We start from the raw sequence: 22241 nt of genomic DNA, 5'->3' as shown, positions 1-22241 counted from the left end.
TTTTATTAGGGAACAAATCGTATATCCATATGGATAATAACAGTCATGCGCCGGCTACTAAGAAAACAAAGTCTTACTCTTATCTATCTGACTCAAATGGATAAGAGTCATGCGCTGGTCACACCTCTTTGCAAAAAAAATCTTTTTTTCTTCCTTGTAATCCTTTTTAACCTTCTATTTCTTCCTCAAGCCTAGATCATTAGATGACCAGCAAATATACTTAAAGCATGTGAAACCCATTTCATAGACTTGTCTAAATCAAAAATTATATTAAATGCTAAATAAGAAATATTTTCTTTGCTATGAACTTTTATGCGCAACTATGCTCTTATGTGACCATAATAATCATATATTCAGTGATACTGCTTAGGTTCAAAATGTCACACTTAGTGTAGTAATTAATACACAAAAATAATTAGGGCTAAAATTATGTCATTAGAGAACTTACTCTACAATGTACTACTATTATTCAAAAGTTAAACCAAGTCCATAATGAACCTAATAAAAATTACTATGGTCAAAGTGATGACCAATGACCATTAAAAAGCACCCTTCATGGGCTCCAGAGATAACACCTTAAAGCCACGATAAGCAAACCAGAAACTTCTACCAGGATGCAAGAACATATCCGCAAATAATTGAACAGAGTCATCCAATCACTAGACTCGTAACCAAGCTAACTAAATGATGCAATTACTCATAATACTTTTACCATCATAAAAGTTGGAATATAAAAAGGAGAACCCCAAAGTCTTAAACACACCAAATGCTTATAACCAAACAACAAATTTTATCAATGATTCTAATATATGCTAATGTGAATACAAAAGGAACCACATACAATAGGCACACAAATTCTTTCTAATATCATATGAATTCAAAAATTAAATGCATAATTAGGCGCAACAAATGATTCTAATACAAAACCTCATATATTTGAAAAAGGCAGCACATAAATTAGGCATAAAAAATAATTATAGTATAGAACCTCATACGAGTTTTTAAAAGGACATAAATTATACATATAAACTGATTTTAAAATAGAAGCGCACATAAGTTCCAAAAGAAAACACATAAATTTGACACATAATATGATTCTAATATAGAAACTTATAGAAATCCAAAAAAGAAGAAACATTAGCAGAGGATGTACTAAAAATACTAATTTGATTCTACTGTAAAATCAATTTTTATCTCCAGAAAATTTCAAGTTCAACTTCAATCAAATTCTCATCTAATTACAATATGACTATAAAATTCTCCAAGTTTGACCTCTATAAAATTCCCCTGTAGTTCAAATCAAAACTTATTTTCTTGCTACCAACAAAGAACCTAGGATGACCTTTTTTCTAAAATAAAATAAGAGAAATTACCAAAAATATTAACTTTAATTTATTTTTACGAGTTTCTAAAATAAAATCAAGAGAAATCAACCAAAATCAATCGAGTTTTTTTATTGGATTTAAGGTTGCATATAGTTGTAGAAACTCGTCAAAAATTGCATTCAGTTGATTCGATTTACAAAAAAATCATATTTTTGCAAAAACAAAAGTATTTTTGCAAAAAAAAATTGGCCCTATGTATTTTTTAAAAAGCCCTAAAATTATATGTTAGCAACACCCTCGAAAACAACCTTACAACTATTAAAATGCACACATTTATTACAACTAGGATGCTACCAATATAATTAAATATTTGCACTCCTTGACAATAGTAAGAAAGTAAAGTCCCCCTAATTTGTAATTAATAAAAATAAAAAATAATAATAATATTTAGCAAAAAAAACACAAAATATATAACTTTACATCACAATCTCTCAAATAAGCGTCAACCGACCAAATTGGCTAGATGAACACACCACTCCAATGATATTTACAGACCCATTTTCGGATATATACCTTTAATAATTTAGTTTTAGATGCATTTATAATTTAAAATTTGGAAGCATAATACTCAAGCTAAGTTCTTAAGTTGTAAATGAAAAGTTGCACCCATTGGTGCATCAGTACTTGTGCAAAATTAGTATATTAGTTCTATTCAATCACAACCAAAACTAGTGCCAAAAAAAATTAACAGTGATCACTACCAGAAAATATAAAAAACAAATAAAATATATTTCTTTATTTTACTAATGAATCAAAAAAATGTATTCATAAAAATTATGTGTTTTATGATAGTCGAATTAACATTATAACAACAAATTGACTCCAACTGAAAAAAAAATATAGAACACTAAAAATATTCTTATCTTTATCCTTATGCAACCGAGTTTACATAATTTTGATTACATTTTAGAAAACTAAAATAAATATATTTTAGAATAATAAATATTTTTTGTGTTCATAACTTAATTTGATTCTAATGTAGAATCAAACGCTTATGAGTATAAAACACTCCCAAAAATCATAAATATATAAAAATAAAATTATTATTATGATTTTACTACAGAATCAAAAAACATATTCGTAAAAAGTTGAGTTTTATGATTGTCAATCAACTTATTAACAACAAATTAACAAATTTTAATTTAAATGTAGATTAAAATTCTAAAAGAGAATAAAAATGACGAGTACATCGAAATTAAGAAACCACAAACAAGTACGAAGCCAAAATTTCAAGAATATAGATATAAAATACACAAATTAAAGGTTAAAATTGAAATAGATTTCAATTAACAAATTTGATGATATCAAAATAAAGGAAGAAGAGAGAAATCTAATGAAGCTGCAAAATCAAAATTTTGAGTTTGATTTCAAGAAAAGGCCTAAACGCATAAATTGAGAAAGATGTAGAGAGATAGATCGTCGTAGGGAGATGGTCGGATCAACCTTAATCATCTGTGTGTATCTAACTATCAGCCTATAGATACAACTATCACCGCTTTTTGTCTCAAATATTTAATATTTAATTATTAAAAAATCTGGACCGTTAACTTTATTTCTAATCTAAGGGCAGAAATTAAATAATGGGTTCTCTCTAGACCTCTATATAATATGGCCCTCCATGGAAGGTTGGCCATTATAATTAAGTTAAAGGCAAATAGTATCTCTAGACAAAAAAAGAAAAATAAAGAGAGTATCTAAAATTTACCCTCCAAGTTTGAGAGAGTAGACTCGTTCCTGCTGCATTGTGCAATGACAAGTGTTCTAGGATGAAATCCACTATGTTTACAGTCAAGTTGCTTATTCCATCGACTGCAGTTACACACTCAACTCGTCTTTTTTTAGCATCACTAGTTCACTGCTGTGCTACTAGACAAAACAGGAAACATTTGAACCAACTGTAATTAGCCAGAAGTTAGATTGCTTATTAAAAACTAAATCAACACTCATCCACAAAACTAGAAAACCTAATTCTTTGTGTACATTGGTAAAAGATTTCGACAAATTTTTATAGTAAAATTGTTCATCGAATAAGTCCTTCAAGGAATCATTTATACACATATACAGTATAGTCACAACAAATAACTTGAACAATTGCTTTAACTAGTCAAATACGCAATTGTTCATCACAAAAATAGTAAAACAGGCAATTCTTTACATAATTTTAAACATGATAACTTTAATCCAGCTGTATTTCAACGAAAACTGAGCGATTACACATCAAAACCCATAAAACAAATGAATAAATCACCTATCAGAAGGCATGTTTGCTAGAAATATACATATTCATATGTTACATAATTGTCCAATGATGCAAGTTTGTCAAATACAATACTAGTTAACTGCAGATTAGGGGAACATCTGATCAAGCAAAGAACATATTAAATCTGAACCGAATCCTAAAATATAGCTAGTATATGTTGGAAGAAAGGATCTCACTCAAACTCACTCAAGACAATTTAGGAGAAGAAATGTATTACTTGAAAAATTACTTGATTACAAATGACTTGGTACAAGGCTTTATATAGGACTCCTTAGAAAGATCTAGATAACTCTTAGACTCCAATAGACATCACTTGACCAAGATACATGTATCTAGAGATTACATGTACCTACACCAATATATTGAACATAGAAAAATTCTAATACATGTACCAAGATACTAATACATGTACCAAGATTATTCCAGAGACTCCCACACAATTCTATTATTTTAATAATCAAAAATATATTATTTATTTTTAACACCCCCCTTAATTTTGACTATCCCAAATAGACTTCGGAATTTGTTGAAGGCGTCACTTTTGAGAGGCTTTGTAAATATGTCACTAATTTGATCTTGGGACTTCACATAATTTAACTCCACTTCACGCCTTTCGATGTATTCCCGAATAAAGTAATATTTTGTATCAATGTGCTTGCTCCGTTCATGAAACACCGGATTTTTGGCCAAAGCTATTGTCGACTTGTTATCAACCAATACTTACGTGGACTCATTTTATGGCATGTGGAGCTCTTCTAAAACTCTCCTTAGCCATATAGCTTGAAAAACAGAAGAACAGGCCGCCACATACTCCGCCTCACAAGTGGACAGGGTAACAATGGGTTGTTTCTTTGAACTCCATGAAAAAGATGTGTCACCAATAAAGAATACATATTCGGTGGTACTCTTTCGATCATCAATGTCACCGGCCCAATCACTATCACAATAACCAACAAGTTTGAACTCATTTAGGTAATGATACAACAATCCATAATCCATTGTGCCTTTGAGATAACGAAAATTTCTCTTGGCCGCCTTCATGTGTGTTGTTGTTGGAGCCTCCATATATTGACCAATAAGTCCAACACTATAGAGTATGTCGGGCCTCGTGCATGTCAAATATCTCAAACTTCCCACAAGACTTTTGAAATATGTAGGATCCACCTTCTCACATTCTTCAAATTTCGACAACTTCGTTCCACATTCAATGGGGGTGCTTACGGCTTGACAATTTTCCATCTTGAATTTCTTCAAAATCTCTCTTGTATAGCTTCCTTGTGATATTAGTATTCTATCATCCATTTGCTTTACTTCAATGCCAAGATAATATGACATAAGCCCAATATCGGTCATCTCAAATTCTCTTATCATGTCTTGTTTAAATTTCTCAAACATACTTGGACTATTTCCCGTGAATATTAAATCATCCACATACAAGCGCGCAAGAAGAAATTCTCTATTTTTAGCAACCTTGGCATATAGAGCATGTTCATGAGGACACTTGTAAAATCCTTGAGCTTGAAAGTATTTGTCAAGTCTACTATTCTAAGCCCTCGGTGCTTGTTTTAATCCGTACAAGGCCTTCTTTAACTTTAACACTTTTCCTTCTTGTCCTTTTACGATGTATCCCAATGGTTGCTCCATATACACGGTTTCTTCAAGAATACCATTCAAGAAAGCGGACTTCACATCCATTTGATGAATTTTCCATCCATTTTGAGCCGCTAATGAGATGATTAGCCTTATAGTCTCCATTCTTACAACCGGGGAAAAAACTTCATCATAATCAACTCCATGTCTTTGATTGTAGCCTTTGGCCACCAATCTTGCCTTATATTTTTCCACCTTACCTTGGGCATTCTTCTTCACCTTATAAATCCACTTTACACCAATAGTTTTTTGTCCTTTTGGAAGTGTTGCTAACTCCCATGTGTCATTCCTCTTTATAGACTCAATCTCGTCGTTCATTGCTTTCTTCCACCTTTCATCTTGCACGGCTTCTTTGAAGCTTGTTGGTTCGGTTTCCGCTAGAAGACAAGGAAGTGTTAAGTCGGAAATAGCGGGAACCTCTTCCGTTTCATCGTATATTTCTCCAAGACTTCTATAGCATCTTGGTGGTGTCTCGTCATCATCACTTGAAGAAGATAAAGGAGTTTGTCCATCACTTGTTGCTCATGGTGATGTGGGAGGAGTGATATTTTCTTCACTTTCTTCATCAACAAATGGGAAGAAATTATAATCTTCTTGTGTGTTGCTCCAATCCCATGAGCTCTCTTCGTCAAATACAACATCTCGACTAATAACAATCTTTCCATTGATGGGGTTGTAAAGTTTGTACCCTTTTGCTCTTGCATCATAGTCAACAAACACATACTTTTCACTCTTGTAATCCAACTTTGTTCTTAGCTCATCATCGACGTGTGCATAATCTATGCTTCCAAAAACTCTTAAGTGAGCAATAGATGGTCTCTTTCCTTTCCATGCTTGTTACGGAGTTATATCTTTAACACTTCTTGTGGGACATCTATTTGACAAGTAGACGGCACAATCTACCGCTTCGGTACAAAATTCCTTAGGCATATTCTTGCTCTTTAGCATGCTTCGACCAATGTTAAGAATGCTCCTATTTTTTCTTTCGGCGACTCCATTTTGTTGCGGTGATCTTGGAACCGTTGCGGGTCGTCTAATACCATGAGCTTCACAAAATTGCAAGAACTCCTTTGAATTGAATTCACCTCCTCGATCCGTACGAATGGCTTGTATTTGATACTTGATCTCTTTTTCAACTTGGGCTTTGAACTTTTTGAAGCATTCAAAAACTTGAGACTTCTCTTTGAGAAAGTACACCCATGTCTTGCGGCTAAAATCATCAATAAATAACAAGAAATAGCGATTCTTACTAAAAGATGGAGTATTAAAAGGCCCACATACATCGGAGTGAATGAGTTCAAGTGGCTCCTTTGCTCTTGACATAGATTCTTTTGGAAAGCTCTTTTTTGATTGTTTTCCGAAAAGACATCCTTCACAAATTTGGTTTGGATGGTTGATGTGAGGCAATCCATTCACCATATGCTTCTTTGATAGTGAATTTAGTCCATCAAAGTTCAAATGCCCAAACCTAAGATGCCAAAGCCAAGAAGAATCTCCAACACAAGCCTTAAGACATTTTGCAACATCATTTTGAATTTTGAGAATAAACATACGATTCTTGGTCATAGGCACCTTTGCAATTAAATTATCATTAGAATCTCTCAAATTGAGAAATCCATCTTTCATGGTGATGGTATAGCCTTTCTCCATTAGTTTCCCCAAACTCAAGATATTATTTTTCATGCTAGGCACATAATAAACACTTGAAATAAAATTATGATCTCCATTTTTCAAGCGAATTAAGATGTTACCTTTGCCTTTGATAGGCACTCCCGAAGAGTCTCCAAAAGTTACTTTTCCATTCACTTTCTCATCAAGATCTACGAACAAATTTTTATTGCCACACATATGATAACTTGCGCCGCTATCAAGATACCATAAATTATCTTCACAATTTACTTCTCCTTTATGCGCTAGAAGCAAAGTGGGCTCATCAACATTGCCTTTATCTTCAACAAAATTAGCTTTCTCCTCCACTTGATTTTTTGAAGCGTGACACTCAGATGCATAGTGACCAAATTTTTGACAATTATAGCATTTAACATTTGACTTGCCATACCTTGGTGTAACTCTTCCTCTTCCACGGCCTCTTGAATTTCTTGTCTCGTACAATCTTTCATACTTTTGACTTTCCTCCCTTTGTTTGCCACGACCTCTTCCTTGTCCGTATAGAAATCCTCTTCCACGTCCTTGTCCAAGACCTCTTTGGCTCCTCATATACCTTCCATCATTATCTTTAAAAGATAACTTTGATTGTAAGGCTTGTTCAATTGGCTCCTTCTTTAAAAAAATTTCTTCATGGGCTTGTAATGATCCCATAAGCTCATCAATAGTCATTTCATCTATATCTTTAGCCTCCTCAATTGCCACAACTTTATAATCAAATTTAGAGTCATGTGAACGAAGAACTTTTTCAATAACACGAACATCACTTACCTCTTCTCCATTGCTTTTCATTTGATTGACAACGGTCAAGACCCTTGAAAAATAATCCGAGATTGATTCGGATTCCTTCATTCGCAAAGCCTCAAACTCGCCACGAAGTGTTTGTAGCCGAACTCTCTTTACTTTAGCATCGCCACTAAAAGAAGATTTGAGAGTATCCCAAACTTTCTTTGACGTTGTGGCGGAAGCCACTTTTTGTAACATAGAATCATCCAAACATTGATGAATGATCATGATCGCCTTTTGATCCTTCTTTCTTTGGGCTTTAAGTTGATCTTTTTGAACTTGATTCAAATTTGCTTTATTTTCGGGCACCTCCAATCCTTTCTCTACAATTTCCCACACATCATTTGCTCCAAGGATCGCCTTCATACGAATGCACCAATTCTCATAATTATCTTTGGTGAACTTTGGCATTTGCCATTGAGACATTCCATTTTCCATGATCTCCTTCTTCTTTACACCACACAAGCCTTCTTTGAAGACAAGTAGAAGTAGAACCTTTGGCTCTTGATACCACTTTGTTGGAAGAAAGGATCTCACTCAAACTCACTCAAGACAATTTAGGAGAAGAAATGTATTACTTGAAAAATTACTTGATTACAAATGACTTGGTACAAGGCTTTATATAGGACTCCTTAGAAAGATCTAGATAACTCTTAGACTCCAATAGATATCACTTGACCAAGATACATGTATCTAGAGATTACATGTACCTACACCAATACATTGAACATAGAAAAATACTAATACATGTATCAAGATACTAATACATGTACCAAGATTATTCCAGAGACTCCCACACAATTCTATTATTTTAATAGTCAAAAATATATTATTTATTTTTAACAGTATATAGAGCTGCACCGGGTTCCAACAACTATAATACATATATGTATATCAAAAAATAAATCAAGAAGTGAAGACACATTCAGTAGAATGACATGCAACGCTAATCATTAGTGATGACGATATGAATTTATAAAATTTTTAGGACATTCACTTACCTAGAAGAAATGGCCATCAAGACAGGAGACTGCTAATTCGGCATATTGCTGACCAGCTTCTCCAAATTGATGACTCTCTCTTAGAATTGGCCTCTCCAATCATAATGAGACTAATAAGTTAACACACCAAGATTGTTGACAATAATTAGATTACAAAATCCCCCAAATCTAGCTTGGAGATGGATTCAGTATACAGTTAGTGAGAGTCAAATTAACTTGATACCAAAGAGGAAAATAAATACAAGGGCATTCTATACGGAAATGACATTTTATAAAAAAAATCATTCTTTAATATCATATTGACAAAAAATATGACATCTTGAAGCTCGCCACCGATCAAATCACAGAAGCCTCTGAATCTAAGGGGTGGATTCAGTATACAAATGTAAGAGTATTTTCTTGTAGCAGGGCAAGGTTTACAAATATAAGGTTCATAATCTTGAGGAATGAAAAGATGAAACTTCATAATGGGGCCAGGTTGGAATGGTTATTAAATTTTAGAAAATGGAGCTTGTTTATGAAATAATAAAATTTTGACTCCCAAACCACAACCAATTTTGCATTCAGGAACAGCAGCATCACAATCAATAAGAACTGAATCTGGTAAGGGGACGGCACACTACATCACTTTTACTTAACATAATTTGGGATGGAGGTGAGGAGAGTGAGATATTAGGAATGAAACTCAAACCTAACTCAATCAGATCTATAGAGCAGGAATAAGGTAAACCTTTCAACTGCTTGTTTTGTCTGAACCACAATATGCAGCAAATCACGATAAATTTAAATAACATTAGCTTATACAAAGGTAAAAAGACCTGGTAGATTCAATGAAAAAATCTTTACAGAAACTAATTAATTTAATAACATTTGAAATAGGTAATGGACGACAAACTCAAGCATATAGGTGAAAGTTTAATAGTTAATCGAGTTCTATAAACTACACAAAAAGGAACAAGTTAATATAAAAAATATTTCTGACAAAGAAATAAGAAATGATAATTGATAATTGATAATTGATATCAACCACAAAAAAGCTCCAATGGATTCTCTATGACTGCTACGAGATAAAATATTCAACCGGAACCAAAAGAGATGTTACAACAATGTTGACTTCATATAGGCTTTAACATTTTCTTAGACAAATCTACTCCATATTTTAGTAAGTCTATTGTAGCTTCTGATGGGAAAAATATAATGCGAAGAGAAGAAACTTGTCTAGAATTTCTTGATATGATTGTGTAATTGGATATTACAATTTATAGGATTACATAGATATAGATTCACGGAACTAGTACATAGAACACTTAATTATCTAGGAATATGTAAACTAAGGTTCATGCACCAGAATCATGTATCTGTGACTTCACTTTCATGTAAGGAATTAAATAGTTTTTCTGGAAGGTTCTATCTTATATTCCAACAGCCGCCCTTAAGCTAGAATCTTGCAACACCTAGCTTTGTATTCAGTCCAGTGAACACTTCTGACTTTAATGGCTTTGTAAATATGTCTGAGACTTGTTCTTCACTTCTACAGTACTTAACTTCAAGCTCTCCATTCTTGATCAAATCACGGATGAAATGGTATTTAATTCGAAAGTGTTAACGTTTTCCATGATAAACAGGACCTTTACTAAGTGCAATAGCAGAGCTGTTGTCATAATAAATTTCTGGACAATCCTTGAAATTTTGCTTCAGTTCTTGTAACACCCATTTTATCCAGAGGGATTGACAACCAGCTATAGCCAATGATATGTACTCTACTTCCGCTGTTGAGAGCGCCACAACAACCTGTTTCTTTGACATCCATGATATCACACCAGATCCAACAAAAAAACACATTTCCTGATGTGCTCTTACTATCATCATGGTCTCCTGCCCAATCACTATCGCAAAATCCAACAAGTTTAGGATTGTTTACCTTTTGATAATAAATTCCATCTGAGAGAGTTCCTCGAATGTATCTTAATATTTTTTTCCCGCTTCCCAGTGAGACATCCTGGGACATTCCATAAACCTTCTAATTAAGCTGACCCCATAAGCTATGTCAGGTCTTGTAGCAGTAAGATACATTAGGTTTCCCACAAGGATTCTAAATAATATAGGATCAATAAGCTCAGAATCATCATCTTTACTTAACTTCAAACCAACTGTAACTGGTGTACTAACCGAATTTGCATTTTCCATTTTGAACTTTTTCAGCAATTCTTTAGCATATTTCTGCTGAGAGATAAAAAATCCACCATTGCTTTGTTTAATCTCCATGCCAAAAAAGAAATGTAGCAGTCCCAAATCAGTCATCTCAAATTCTTTTTCCATGTTTTCTTTAAAGACATTTATATCTTCAGCATTGCTTTCAGCAATGATCAAATCATCAACATATAAGCTGATAATAAGAACACTATTATTTGCCCCTTCTTTAACATAAAGAGTGTGTTCAAAAGGACACTTCTGGAAACCATTCTTTAAGAGATAACCATTGATACGGCTGTACCAAGCTCTCGGAGCTTGTTTTAATCCATAAAGGGATTTCTTTAAGCGACAAACTTTATGTTCTTCTCCTTTTTTTGATGAATCCTGGTGGCTGGTCTATGTACACTTCCTCTTTTAAAACACCATTTAAAAATGCCGACTTAAAGTCCATTTGGTGAATAATCCAATTGTTTTGAGCAGCAAGAGCAAGTACTAACCGGATAGTTTCAAGAAGGGCAACTGGAGAAAATACTTCTTGATAATCAATGCTAGCCTTCTGTTTGTAACCTTTTACTACAAAGCGAGCTTTATGCTTTTGAATTTTTCCATCTGCATCACGTTTAGTTTAAACAACCATTTGACTCCAATTGTTTTCTTTCCAGGAGGCAAATCAATTAATTCCCATGTCTTATTCCTTTGAATTGCATCCATTTCTTGCTTCATGGCCTCCCTCTATTTTTCTTCTTTAGTAGCCTCTTCAAAGGTGACAGGATTATTTTCCATGAAAAAAGCAAAGTCTGCATATTCTTCTTCAAGTATTCTTCTTGTTTGGCCATAAATTTCACCTAAACTTCTGGTTTTACGAGGTGTTGAAGAAGATGCAGACTCAGAACTTGATGAAGATGTTGGTGATGCATGCAGTGGAACTTCTTCTAGAACAGCCCCAGTTTCTTCTTCCAGTATATTGTTGTCATATATGATGGTGTCGCTTTCTTTTCCATTCTTCCAATCCCAAGATGCTTGTTCATCAAATATTACGTCACGACTGATTATTAATTTTTTTGACACTGGATTGAACAGCCTATATGCCTTTGGATTCTCGCTGTAGCCAACAAAAATGCACCTTCCAGATTTATCATCAGGCTTTCCACGCTTCTTCTTCGGTATATGAGAATAACATAGGCTTCCAAAAATTCTGAAATGAGATACACCAGGTTTGTGACCACTCCATGCCTCTTCTGGGGTTTTTCCTTGTACAGCTTTAGTAGAAGCACGGTTTAAGACATAGCATGCTGATAATGCAGCTTCAGCCCAGAAAGGATGAGGTAGCCTTTTTGTCTTGAGCATGCTGCGCACAAGTTCCATAATAATTCTATTTTTTTCTTTCTGCCACCCCATTTTGTTGGGGACTAAAACTTACCGTCAGCTGATGTTTAATGCCATTCTCTTTCAAAAAGGCTTCAAATTCTCCATTCATGTATTCACCGCCTTGGTCAGAACGTAAGGCCTTTAGATCAAGTCCACTTTATTTTTCAACAAGAGCTTTGAAATTCTTGAACACTCCAAAAGCTTCAGATTTCTGTTTTAGAAAATATATCCATATTTTCCTAGTGCAATCATCAATAAATATGAGAAAATATTTTTTACCTCCAAGTGAATTTTCTCGAATTGGACCACATAAATCTGAGTGCACCAGCTCTAAAGGTTAAGATGCCCTTTTTGCCATTCCACTTGGAAAAGAATCACGTTTGTGTTTTCCAAATACATGGCCTTCACAGATTTGATCTTGTTTATTGATGTATGGAATGCCTCTCACCATATGCTCCTGACAGATTTTTGAGAGTGTGCTGAAGCTTAGATGATTGTATCTTAGATGCCACAGCCATGATTTTTCCTCCACAATACTAGAGAAACAATTGAGTGATGTCTCATTTAACTTTAAAGGGAACATTTTATTTGGTGTCATTTTGATTCTCGCAATAAGAGAATTATTCTTATCTCTTATTTCACACAGCTCACCATTGAAAATCACATTATGTCCCTTATTTAATAATTGTCCCACGCTTAAAAGATTGTGCTTCAGCCCTGGAATATAGTAGACATCACAAACAAAATTCTGGCCTCGTTTGGTTTGGATTGGAACATCACCACATCCTTGTATCAGGTGCTGTTTATCATCGTCAGTTTTTACCTCTCGCTGGACAGATTCATCCAGATTAATAAGAATGCTTTTGTGTCCTGTCATGTGCTGGCTGCAACCACTGTCAATGTACCAAATATTCTTGGTGGAGACCTCTTGCTCATTAAACATAAGAAGGACAGATTCTTCATTCTTTGATTCAGAACTTTCATGTAAAAAACTGGTCTCATTTCTTTCATATTTCAATCTCGAGTAGCAATCTTTCTTTAAATGACCAAATTTATGACAAAAATTGCATTGGATTTAAAATTGATAATTACCTCTTCCTCTGTCTCTAACTTGTCCATGGAATCTTCCTCTTTCATATTGATTTCCTGAACTTGCTTCATGATTTAATTGATATTGATAATTTCGTGCTTGAGACCTTCCTCTTGCGTAAGAATCTGGTTAGCTTCTTCCTTTTCCACAAAAATTTCTCCCGCGTCCTCTTCCATGGAAGCCTCCACGATGGAATTCTTGCATCCGGAATGCTTGCTCAGAGGGTGATGATTCAAATTGTTTAATCCTTAATTCATGAGATTGTAAGGAGCCCAATAGAGATTCAAGTGGAAGCTCACTTAAATTTTTTGAATCCTCTATTGCAACAACTATATGCTCGTATTTCTTTGACATACTCCGAAGAATTATTTTTTTATTATCCGCTGATCCTTCAATTCTTCACCATTGACCCTGAGTTGATTCGAGATAGAAAAAACTCTGTTAAAGTAGTCTTCTACGAACTCTATCTCCTTCATTCTTAATAGCTCAAACTCACCCCTTAAAGCCTGCAATCTTATCATTTTCACCTTGTCTTCACCTTTGTATGTTGTATTAAAAGTGCTCCATGCTTCTTTTAATGTTGCTGCTGTAGAGATCCTTTCAAAAATAGCTTCATCTACTGCCTGATATATGAAAAAAGTGCTTTCTTGTCTTTTTTCCGATTTTCCTTTACAACTGCCAATTGTTGTTGATTGAGAGTAGTTTCATCAGGAGGTTCTTCATAACCAGTTTCAACAATATCCCATAAATCTTGAGAACCAAATAAAGCTTTCATCATAATACTCCATTGACCGGAATTCTTTCCATTTAATCTTGGCAGTTGAGGTTATAGTGTGTTGTTGTTGGTGGCCATATTAGAAGAGGATGTTTGATGAACAAGTTAAGAAATTGGCTCTGAACAGGTTATAGAACAGGTTCTCGAACAGGCTCTAATACCAATTTGATGGGAAAAATAAAATACAAAGAGAAGAAACTTGTTCTCTAGAATTTCTTGATATGATTGAGTAATTGGATATTACAATTTATAGGATTACATAGATATAGATTCACTGAACTAGTACATAGAACACTTAATTATCTAGGAATATGTAAACTAAGGTTCATGCACCAGAATCATGTATCTGTGACTTCACATTCATGTAAGGAATTAAATAGTTTTTCTGGAAGGTTCTAGCTTATATTCCAACAGCTTCAGCATTTGATAAAAACAAGTCTACCACCACTACTAGTAAACATCAACTAGTTGATTAGTAGTGGAGACATAAGTTGGAGTAATTTTTCCTACAACAGTCTTCTCTCTGATAAAATGACAGTCTATCTCCACATATTTAGTTTTTTGATGATGAACTGGATTATCAACAATTGTCAATGCTACTTTATTATCACAGAAAATGGTATTTGCTCCAAGATGAGTAAGTCCCAGGTCCTTGAGAAGTTGCTTGATCCAAGGGACTTCACATGTAACCATTGCTAAAGACCTATATCACATGTAGCCATTTCTAAAGATCTATATTCTGGTTCAACTGTGGCAGAAACCAGAAGTTGATCTCCTAGAGTTAGGATAGTATGCCCAATCACTATCACAATAAACTTGGAGTTCTGCTACAGAATCAGAAGTAAGGAGGATACATTGATTTGTAGAACCAAAAAGATACCTAAGAACTCTTTTTTGCAGTTTGAAAATGAACAGATGTAGGTTTGTGCATAAATTGACTCGGTACATGCACAGTATATGCAATGTCTAGTCTAGTGATTGTAAGGTAAATCAGTTTACCAACAAGTTTCTGCTATACATCAGGATCAGGAAGGAGATCTCCAGCAGTAAAAAGAAGTTTCACATGAGCATCCATCGTTAACCTTAAAGGCTTGTACTTTGTCATTTTGAACTCCTCAAGAATATTCTGCATATATTTCTTCTGTGATAGAAAAATGCATTGAGCACTTCTATCAACTTCAAATCCTAGAAAATATCTCAAGTCTCCAAGATTCTTCATCTTGAACTAAGAGCTCAAAAATTTCTTTGCTTCCTGAATATGAGGCATGATGCTACCTGTCATAATCAAGTCATCCATATATGCCAGAATTGCAGTGAAATTTTCATCCTCCTGTTTTTTGAAGAAAGAGCAGTCTACCTTAGATGAAGTAAAATCATTCTCTTTTAAAGCTGAGCTTAGCTTATCAAACCATAGTCTTGGTGACTGTCTAATACCATAAATGGTCTTAAGTAATCTGCAAACTTTAGTTTGAAGCACAGAGTATTTTGCATATTTCTCTAGTGATGCAACATCAATTCTAAAATCAGCACCTTCATAACATGGAGGAAATTTCATGTATACCACCTCCTGCAAATTTCTATGTAAAAATGCATTCTTCACATCTATCTGATATTTGTGCCAACCCTTCAAAGATGCAACTACAAGTAAAAATCTGACTGTAGATAACTTTGCTACAGGGGCAAAGGTTTGGTCATAATCAATGTCATACCTTTGTTTATTTCCCAAAATAACAAGTCTAGACTTGTATCTGGTACTTTTTCTCTAAGGATCAAACTTTGTTGTGTACATCCACTTGCACCCTATAATAGTCTTTCCAGCAGGTAAATCAGTAATTTCCCAGGTTTGATTACTTTCCAATAGATCCAGTTCTTCATTAATGGCTTGGAGCCAATGACTATGCCTTACTGCTTATTTGAAACATTTAGTATCAGGTGCTCTACCTACTGTATTCATAAAGCATGAGAATTGAGAGATGGCCTGAGTTTCAGTTATCTTCCCAACACAATTAGCACTGATAAAGTAATCATTATACCAAGCAGGAGGTATATGCTCTCTATTTGATCTTTGAATAATTGATTGTTCTTGTTGATGAAGATCGGGTTCTGACTATGTTGCATCTTGACTTATATTTGGAAAATTATCATACTCATAATAATCATAGGTAACATGTGTCTCATTGGTTGCTTCTTGCTGCACTTTTGAGCTCTTTATCATAGTTGACTGAAATACATGATAAAAAAATAAATAAATAAATAAATAAATAAATAAATTCCTGTTGGAAAAAAAATAAATAAATAAATAAATAAAATAAAATAAAACAATTATTTTATTTAACTATTTAGATTTCCAGTCTGTACACTCAGCAACTGTTTTCTTTAAATAAACCATGTTATGAATACAGGATAAATTATTTTCCATACATATTGTCGATTGTTTATTAAGCTGTTAAATAAATATCACCTGTTTTATTATCAGAAAAAGATGGCACCAAAAAGAAAGACTAGGGCTGAGACCTCTAACAGCAATTCTGAAAATCAGACTAATGAGACCATGAACCAAATGTTCCATCTGATGCAACAACAGATGGTAATGATGCAGCATCAGCAACAGCAGATATAACAACAAATGTTGCAACAGCCACCTCGTCCTGAGCTTCAATTACCACCAGTATTACCTGTTGTTACTTTTAAGCAGTTTCAGTCAGTTAAACCTCCAGAGTTTGAAGGGACTACTGATCCTATTAAAGCTACCACCTGGTTAAAAGAAGTAGAGAAAGCGTTCGCACTAGTGAAGGTAGGTGAGGACCAGAAGACTGATTTTGCTAGTTACTTATTGAAAGGAGAGGCGAATTATTGGTGGGAATCTAAAAAGGCCTTAGAGGGTGAAGAAGTTATTGCATGGGATAGGTTTAAAGAGTTTGTTTTAGAAAAGCATTTTCCTCGCTATGTGAAGAATCAAATGCAGATTAAGTTTCTAGAACTGAAGCAGGGAAATATGTTCGTGACAGAATATGAAGCCAAATTTACTGAGTTGGCTAGGTTTGTTCCAGAACAGGTTGACACTGAAGAAAAACTAGTTCAAAGATTTCAAGAAGGATTATGACCATGGATTCGTGGCCAAGTTGCAGTTTTCGAATTAACGACGTATACCGCCGTAGTTCAGAAAGCTTTGATTATTGAAGGGGAAAGTGAAAGATCTCAGCAAGACAAGGGACAGGGAAGTTTCCAAGATCGCTCCAGCAGAAAGCCGGGATTCCAAGCCCGGGCAAATTTGAATTTTAAAAGGATAGGACAAGGTTCACAGAAGGCAGGTAATCATTTCCAAACCTCCAGTCAGCAGGGAATGGTCAGAGTTCCAGTGCCGTACTGCAAGACATGTAATCGAAAGTATACTGGTGTATGTATCAAAAGGGATGTAACGTGTTATCGGTGTAAGCAGAAAGGGCATTATTCTAACGAATGTCCAACAGGTAGAATAGCAGAGATGACTTGTTTCCAGTGTGGAAAGAAAGGGCATATCGCCAGAAATTGCAAAGGATCAGCTATGGCAGCCAGTGTTCCGAGAATGTTAGCATTACCTCCGCCGCCGCTTAATCAACCCAAAGCAAGAACTTTTAACATGACCATGAAAGAAGCGGTGCAGAGTCCGAGTGTTATTGCAGGTACACTTTTGGTGAATTCTGTAATTTCAAAAGTATTAATTGATTCTGGAGCTACTCGTTCATTTGTTTCTGAAGAATTTCTTGGTAAGTTACATTGTGAAATCGAATGGTTGGGTGAAATATTAATTATAAAATTAGCGAATGACGACCAAGTTCTGGTAGATCGAGTATGTCCTGCGTGTGATATAGAAATAGCCGGACATCATTTTTCGGTAGATTTAATTCCTTTTAAGCTAGGAGAATTTGATATTATCTTGGGAATGGATTGGTTAGCATATCATAATGCTCAGATAGATTGCGCGAATAAGAGAGTCAAATTGCGAACTACGGAGAATGCAACAGTAATATTCAAAGGCGAAAAATAGCAGAAGAAATTTCTTACTGTGATGCAGACTAAACGATTGCTTCGACAAGGATGTGAGGCGTACATAGTTTACGTGTTAGATACCGAAAGAGGAAGTCCTAGAATAGAAGACATTCCAATTGTGTGCGAATTTCCAGATGAGCTTCCAGGGTTATCGCCAGATCGAGAAATTGAGTTCACAATTGATCTAGCACCAGGTACAGAACCAGTTTCGAAAGCTCCATATCGGATGGCTCCAGTCGAAATGAAGGAATTGTCAACGCAACTGCAAGATCTTCTAGACCGAGGCATCATACTACCTAGTGTATCCCCATGGGGTGCACCGGTGTTATTTGTGAAGAAGAAGGACGGCAGCATGCGATTATGCATTGACTATAGGGAATTGAATAAACTCACTATCAAGAATAAGTATCCCTTACCAAGAATCGATGATTTGTTCGATCAGCTAAAAGGAGCAGCATGGTTTTCAAAGATAGATTTGCGATCAGGCTATCATCAATTGAAGACTAAAGCTGAAGATATTCCAAAAACTGCGTTTCGTACAAGATATGGGCATTACGAGTTTTTGGTAATGGCATTCGGTCTGACAAACGCGCCAGCAGCATTCATGGATTTGATGAACAGAGTATTCAAGAAATATTTGGATAAATTCGTGATTGTATTCATTGATGACATCTTGATTTACTCCAAGTCAGAAGAAGAGCATGCAGAACACTTGAGAATAACTTTGGAAATTCTGAGGAAAGAGCAACTATACGCAAAATTCTCGAAATGTGAATTCTGGTTAAGAGAAGTACAATTTCTAGGGCATATTATCAGTAGAGAAGGCATCCAAGTCGATCCAGCGAAGATTAAAGCTGTGTTAAATTGGGAAAGACCAAGGACGCCGACAGAAGATCGAAATTTCTTGGGATTGGCAGGATATTATCGAAGGTTTGTCAACGATTTTGCGAAAATAGCAACGCCGCTGACCAAGTTAACTCGAAAAAGTGAAAAGTTTGAATGGAGTGATAAGTGTGAAGAAAGTTTTCAAGAGATGAAAAATCGGTTAGTAACTGCACCAGTACTTGTATTGCCAGACGAGCTAGGAAATTTCGTCATTTTCAGCGACGCTTCGTATCGCGGGTTAGGATGTGTACTGATGCAGCACGGTAACGTCATCGCATATGCTTTGAGACAACTTAAACCTCATGAACAAAAATATCCTACTCATGATCTGGAATTGGCAGCGATCGTATTTGCGTTGAAGCTTTGGAGACATTATCTCTACGGTGAAAAATGTGAAATTTACACAGATCATAAAAGTCTAAAGTATATCTTTACGCAAAAGGAGTTGAACATGCGACAACGTCGATGGCTAGAATTGATAAAGGATTACGAAGTCACGATTAGTTATCATCCAGGGAAAGCAAATGTTGTAGCAGATGCGCTAAGCAGGAAAGAAAGATTGAATCGGTTAACTTTGTGTGAAGACTTAATCAAGTAATTCAACAAATTGGAAATTGAGATTCGTATTCCCAATGAATCTGCAGAAGCTATCTACAATATGACTTTCCAACCGGAATTGTTAGAAAAGATTCGCTGCTGTCAAAATGAAGTGATGAGTCAAGATGATGACCTGACGGGAGAAGAAATCACAACTCAGAAAGATAATGAAGGAATTTTACGCTTTACGTCGAGAATCTGGATCCCTAACGTAGTAGAATTAAAAGAAGAAATAATGCGAGATGCGCATAATTCGAAGTATTCCATTCATCCAGGAAGTACAAAAATGTATCGTGATCTGAAAGAAAACTTCTGGTGGCCGAACATGAAGAAGGAAATAGCTGAATGGATAAGTAAGTGCTACACATGCCAGCGAGTTAAAGCGGAACATCAACGTCCGAGTGGATTATTGCAACCATTAGACATTCCAGAATGGAAATGGGAACATCTAGCGATGGATTTTGTGGTAGGACTACCAAGGACAAAGGCAAATCATGATGCGATATGGGTAATCATTGACAGACTCACGAAGTCGGCACATTTTCTACCAATCAATGAAAGATTTTCACTCGACAAGCTAGTACACATATATCTCAAAGAAATTGTGATGCGACATGGAGTTCCAGTATCTATCGTGTCTGATCGAGATCCTCGTTTCAACTCAAAATTTTGGAGACAATTTCAAGAATGTCTTGGAACTAAATTGAACATGAGTACCGCTTATCATCCGCAAACCGACGGGCAAAGTGAAAGAACTATCCAAACGATTGAAGACATGCTACGAGTTTGTGCGATCGATTTTGAAGGCAGTTGGGATGAACATCTACCCCTAGTGGAATTTTCTTATAATAACAGTTATCATGCCAGCATTGGAATGCCACCGTATGAAGCATTATACGGGAGAAAATGCAGATCACTAGTATATTGGGATGAAGTTGGAGAACGCAAAATTTTGGGTCCAGAACTAATTCAACAGATGAAAGAAAAGATTGAACTCATTCGAAAACGACTCGATGCAGCGCAAAACAGGCAACGCAAATATGCAGATCAAGCCAGGAAAGATATAGACTATCAGGAAGGAGAAAACGTACTACTCAAAATATCGCCATGGAAAGGATTAACCATATTTAGAAATAAGGGTAAATTGAAACCACGTTACGTTGGACCGTTTGAAATTTTGAAGAAAGTGGGAAAAGTTGCATACGAATTAGCTTTACCGCCTCATATGCAGCATATTCACAATGTGTTTCACGTGTCCATGCTTAAGCGATATAATCCTGATTCTAGGCATGTAATCGAGTATGAGCCGATAGAAATCCAACCTGATTTCTCTTTTATAGAACAGCCGGTAAGAATTTTAGATCGGCGAGAGAAAGTGTTGAGAAATAAGTCTGTATATTTAGTGCGAGTGTTGTGGAGAAATCCTATGGTTGAAGAATCAACCTGGGAACTCGAAAGTGAAATATTAGAGAAATACCCTCATTTGTTTTTATAGAAGATTCTGAGGACAGAATCCTTTTAAAGGGGGGAGGATGTAACGACTGGGAACTTTACGTTTATATTATATCATGATTATAATAAAATATGTGAATTAATGTGTCATTTATGTGTGATTATCTGATAAACCCTAATTGTTACGTGATACGTGTATTCCATGTCATTTCTGTATTTTAAGGTATTTTTCAGATATTTTATTATGCATTTATAGGTTTTATTTCAAACGTTTTATGACCCAAACGATGATTTTAAAGCCAGTATTTCAAATAAAATAATGGGCCTTATTTTTCATCAAATGGCTTTTACAATCGCCTTGTTCTGAACATCTAGATAATTTATAAATTTTCTCGTTTTGCGAAAAATGATTTAGTAGAGTGTAATTTACTGTAATAAACATGATCAGGTATAACATCAAAAATTGAAGGCTCATACTAATAAAATTTAAATTCCGGTAAATAAATCAACTTTAAAACTGAACCTATACAATTATCATCAAATTTGAACTTCAAATATTATGAGGTTGATCTATACAATTTCTCCCGTCTTAGAAACAAACCTAACATCTAGTAACAAAATCAATTAAATACTGTAAGGCATTTGATTACTATTATATTAACTTCAAAACTGTCAAGGCATTTGATTACGTTTATACTGAACCAATGCAATTAATATAAATTTCAACAACAAATATTATCGAGTTTAACTATACAATTGAACCCATTCCTTAAAAATAAAAGCTAAATTCTTGAAAAAAATTAATAAAAAACCGGCAAGGCTTAACAGCTTAATAGCTTGGGATAGTAAAAATACTTACACATCATTGTACGGCAGGAGAAAATGCTGCCCTTTCCTAGAATCTTTAAATCTTGTACACAATTCACGCAACCTCTGCACTGCACTGCCACATCCAATGGCACCAATTGTGCCCGGATCTACAAAGCTAATCATGTTGACCATCTTATGCTTCTTCACATATTCATTCAAGAAGCTACAAATTAAATTAAGCAGTCCTTAGTAAAGATTGTCATATTTATTCCAAGGCTATATACTCCGGAAAAAA

General features: G+C 34.9%; 2 protein-coding genes across 2 annotated transcripts; both read right to left on the bottom strand.

The window, feature by feature from the left end:
* Positions 1–4380: 4380 nt before the first annotated feature.
* On the bottom strand, positions 4381–5016 carry LOC141664614 (secreted RxLR effector protein 161-like). The gene has a single exon (XM_074470570.1). The coding sequence runs from the start codon at positions 5014–5016 to the stop codon at positions 4381–4383; it is 636 nt and encodes a 211-aa protein (XP_074326671.1).
* A 7629-nt stretch (positions 5017–12645) lies between these two features.
* Positions 12646–15248, bottom strand: LOC141664613 (uncharacterized). The gene is made up of 3 exons (XM_074470569.1): positions 15192–15248; positions 13836–14021; positions 12646–13344 (listed from the first exon to the last, which is right to left on the bottom strand). Exons 1-3 carry the CDS (start codon positions 15246–15248, stop codon positions 12646–12648), a joined length of 942 nt encoding a protein of 313 aa, XP_074326670.1.
* Between the last annotated feature and the right edge of the window lie 6993 nt (positions 15249–22241).

Source organism: Apium graveolens, chromosome 6 (assembly GCF_009905375.1).
Source record: "Apium graveolens cultivar Ventura chromosome 6, ASM990537v1, whole genome shotgun sequence".
NCBI lineage: Eukaryota > Viridiplantae > Streptophyta > Magnoliopsida > Apiales > Apiaceae > Apium > Apium graveolens.
The sequence above is the reverse complement of the archived record's forward strand: the minus strand, read 5'-3'. Positions and strand labels throughout refer to the sequence as shown.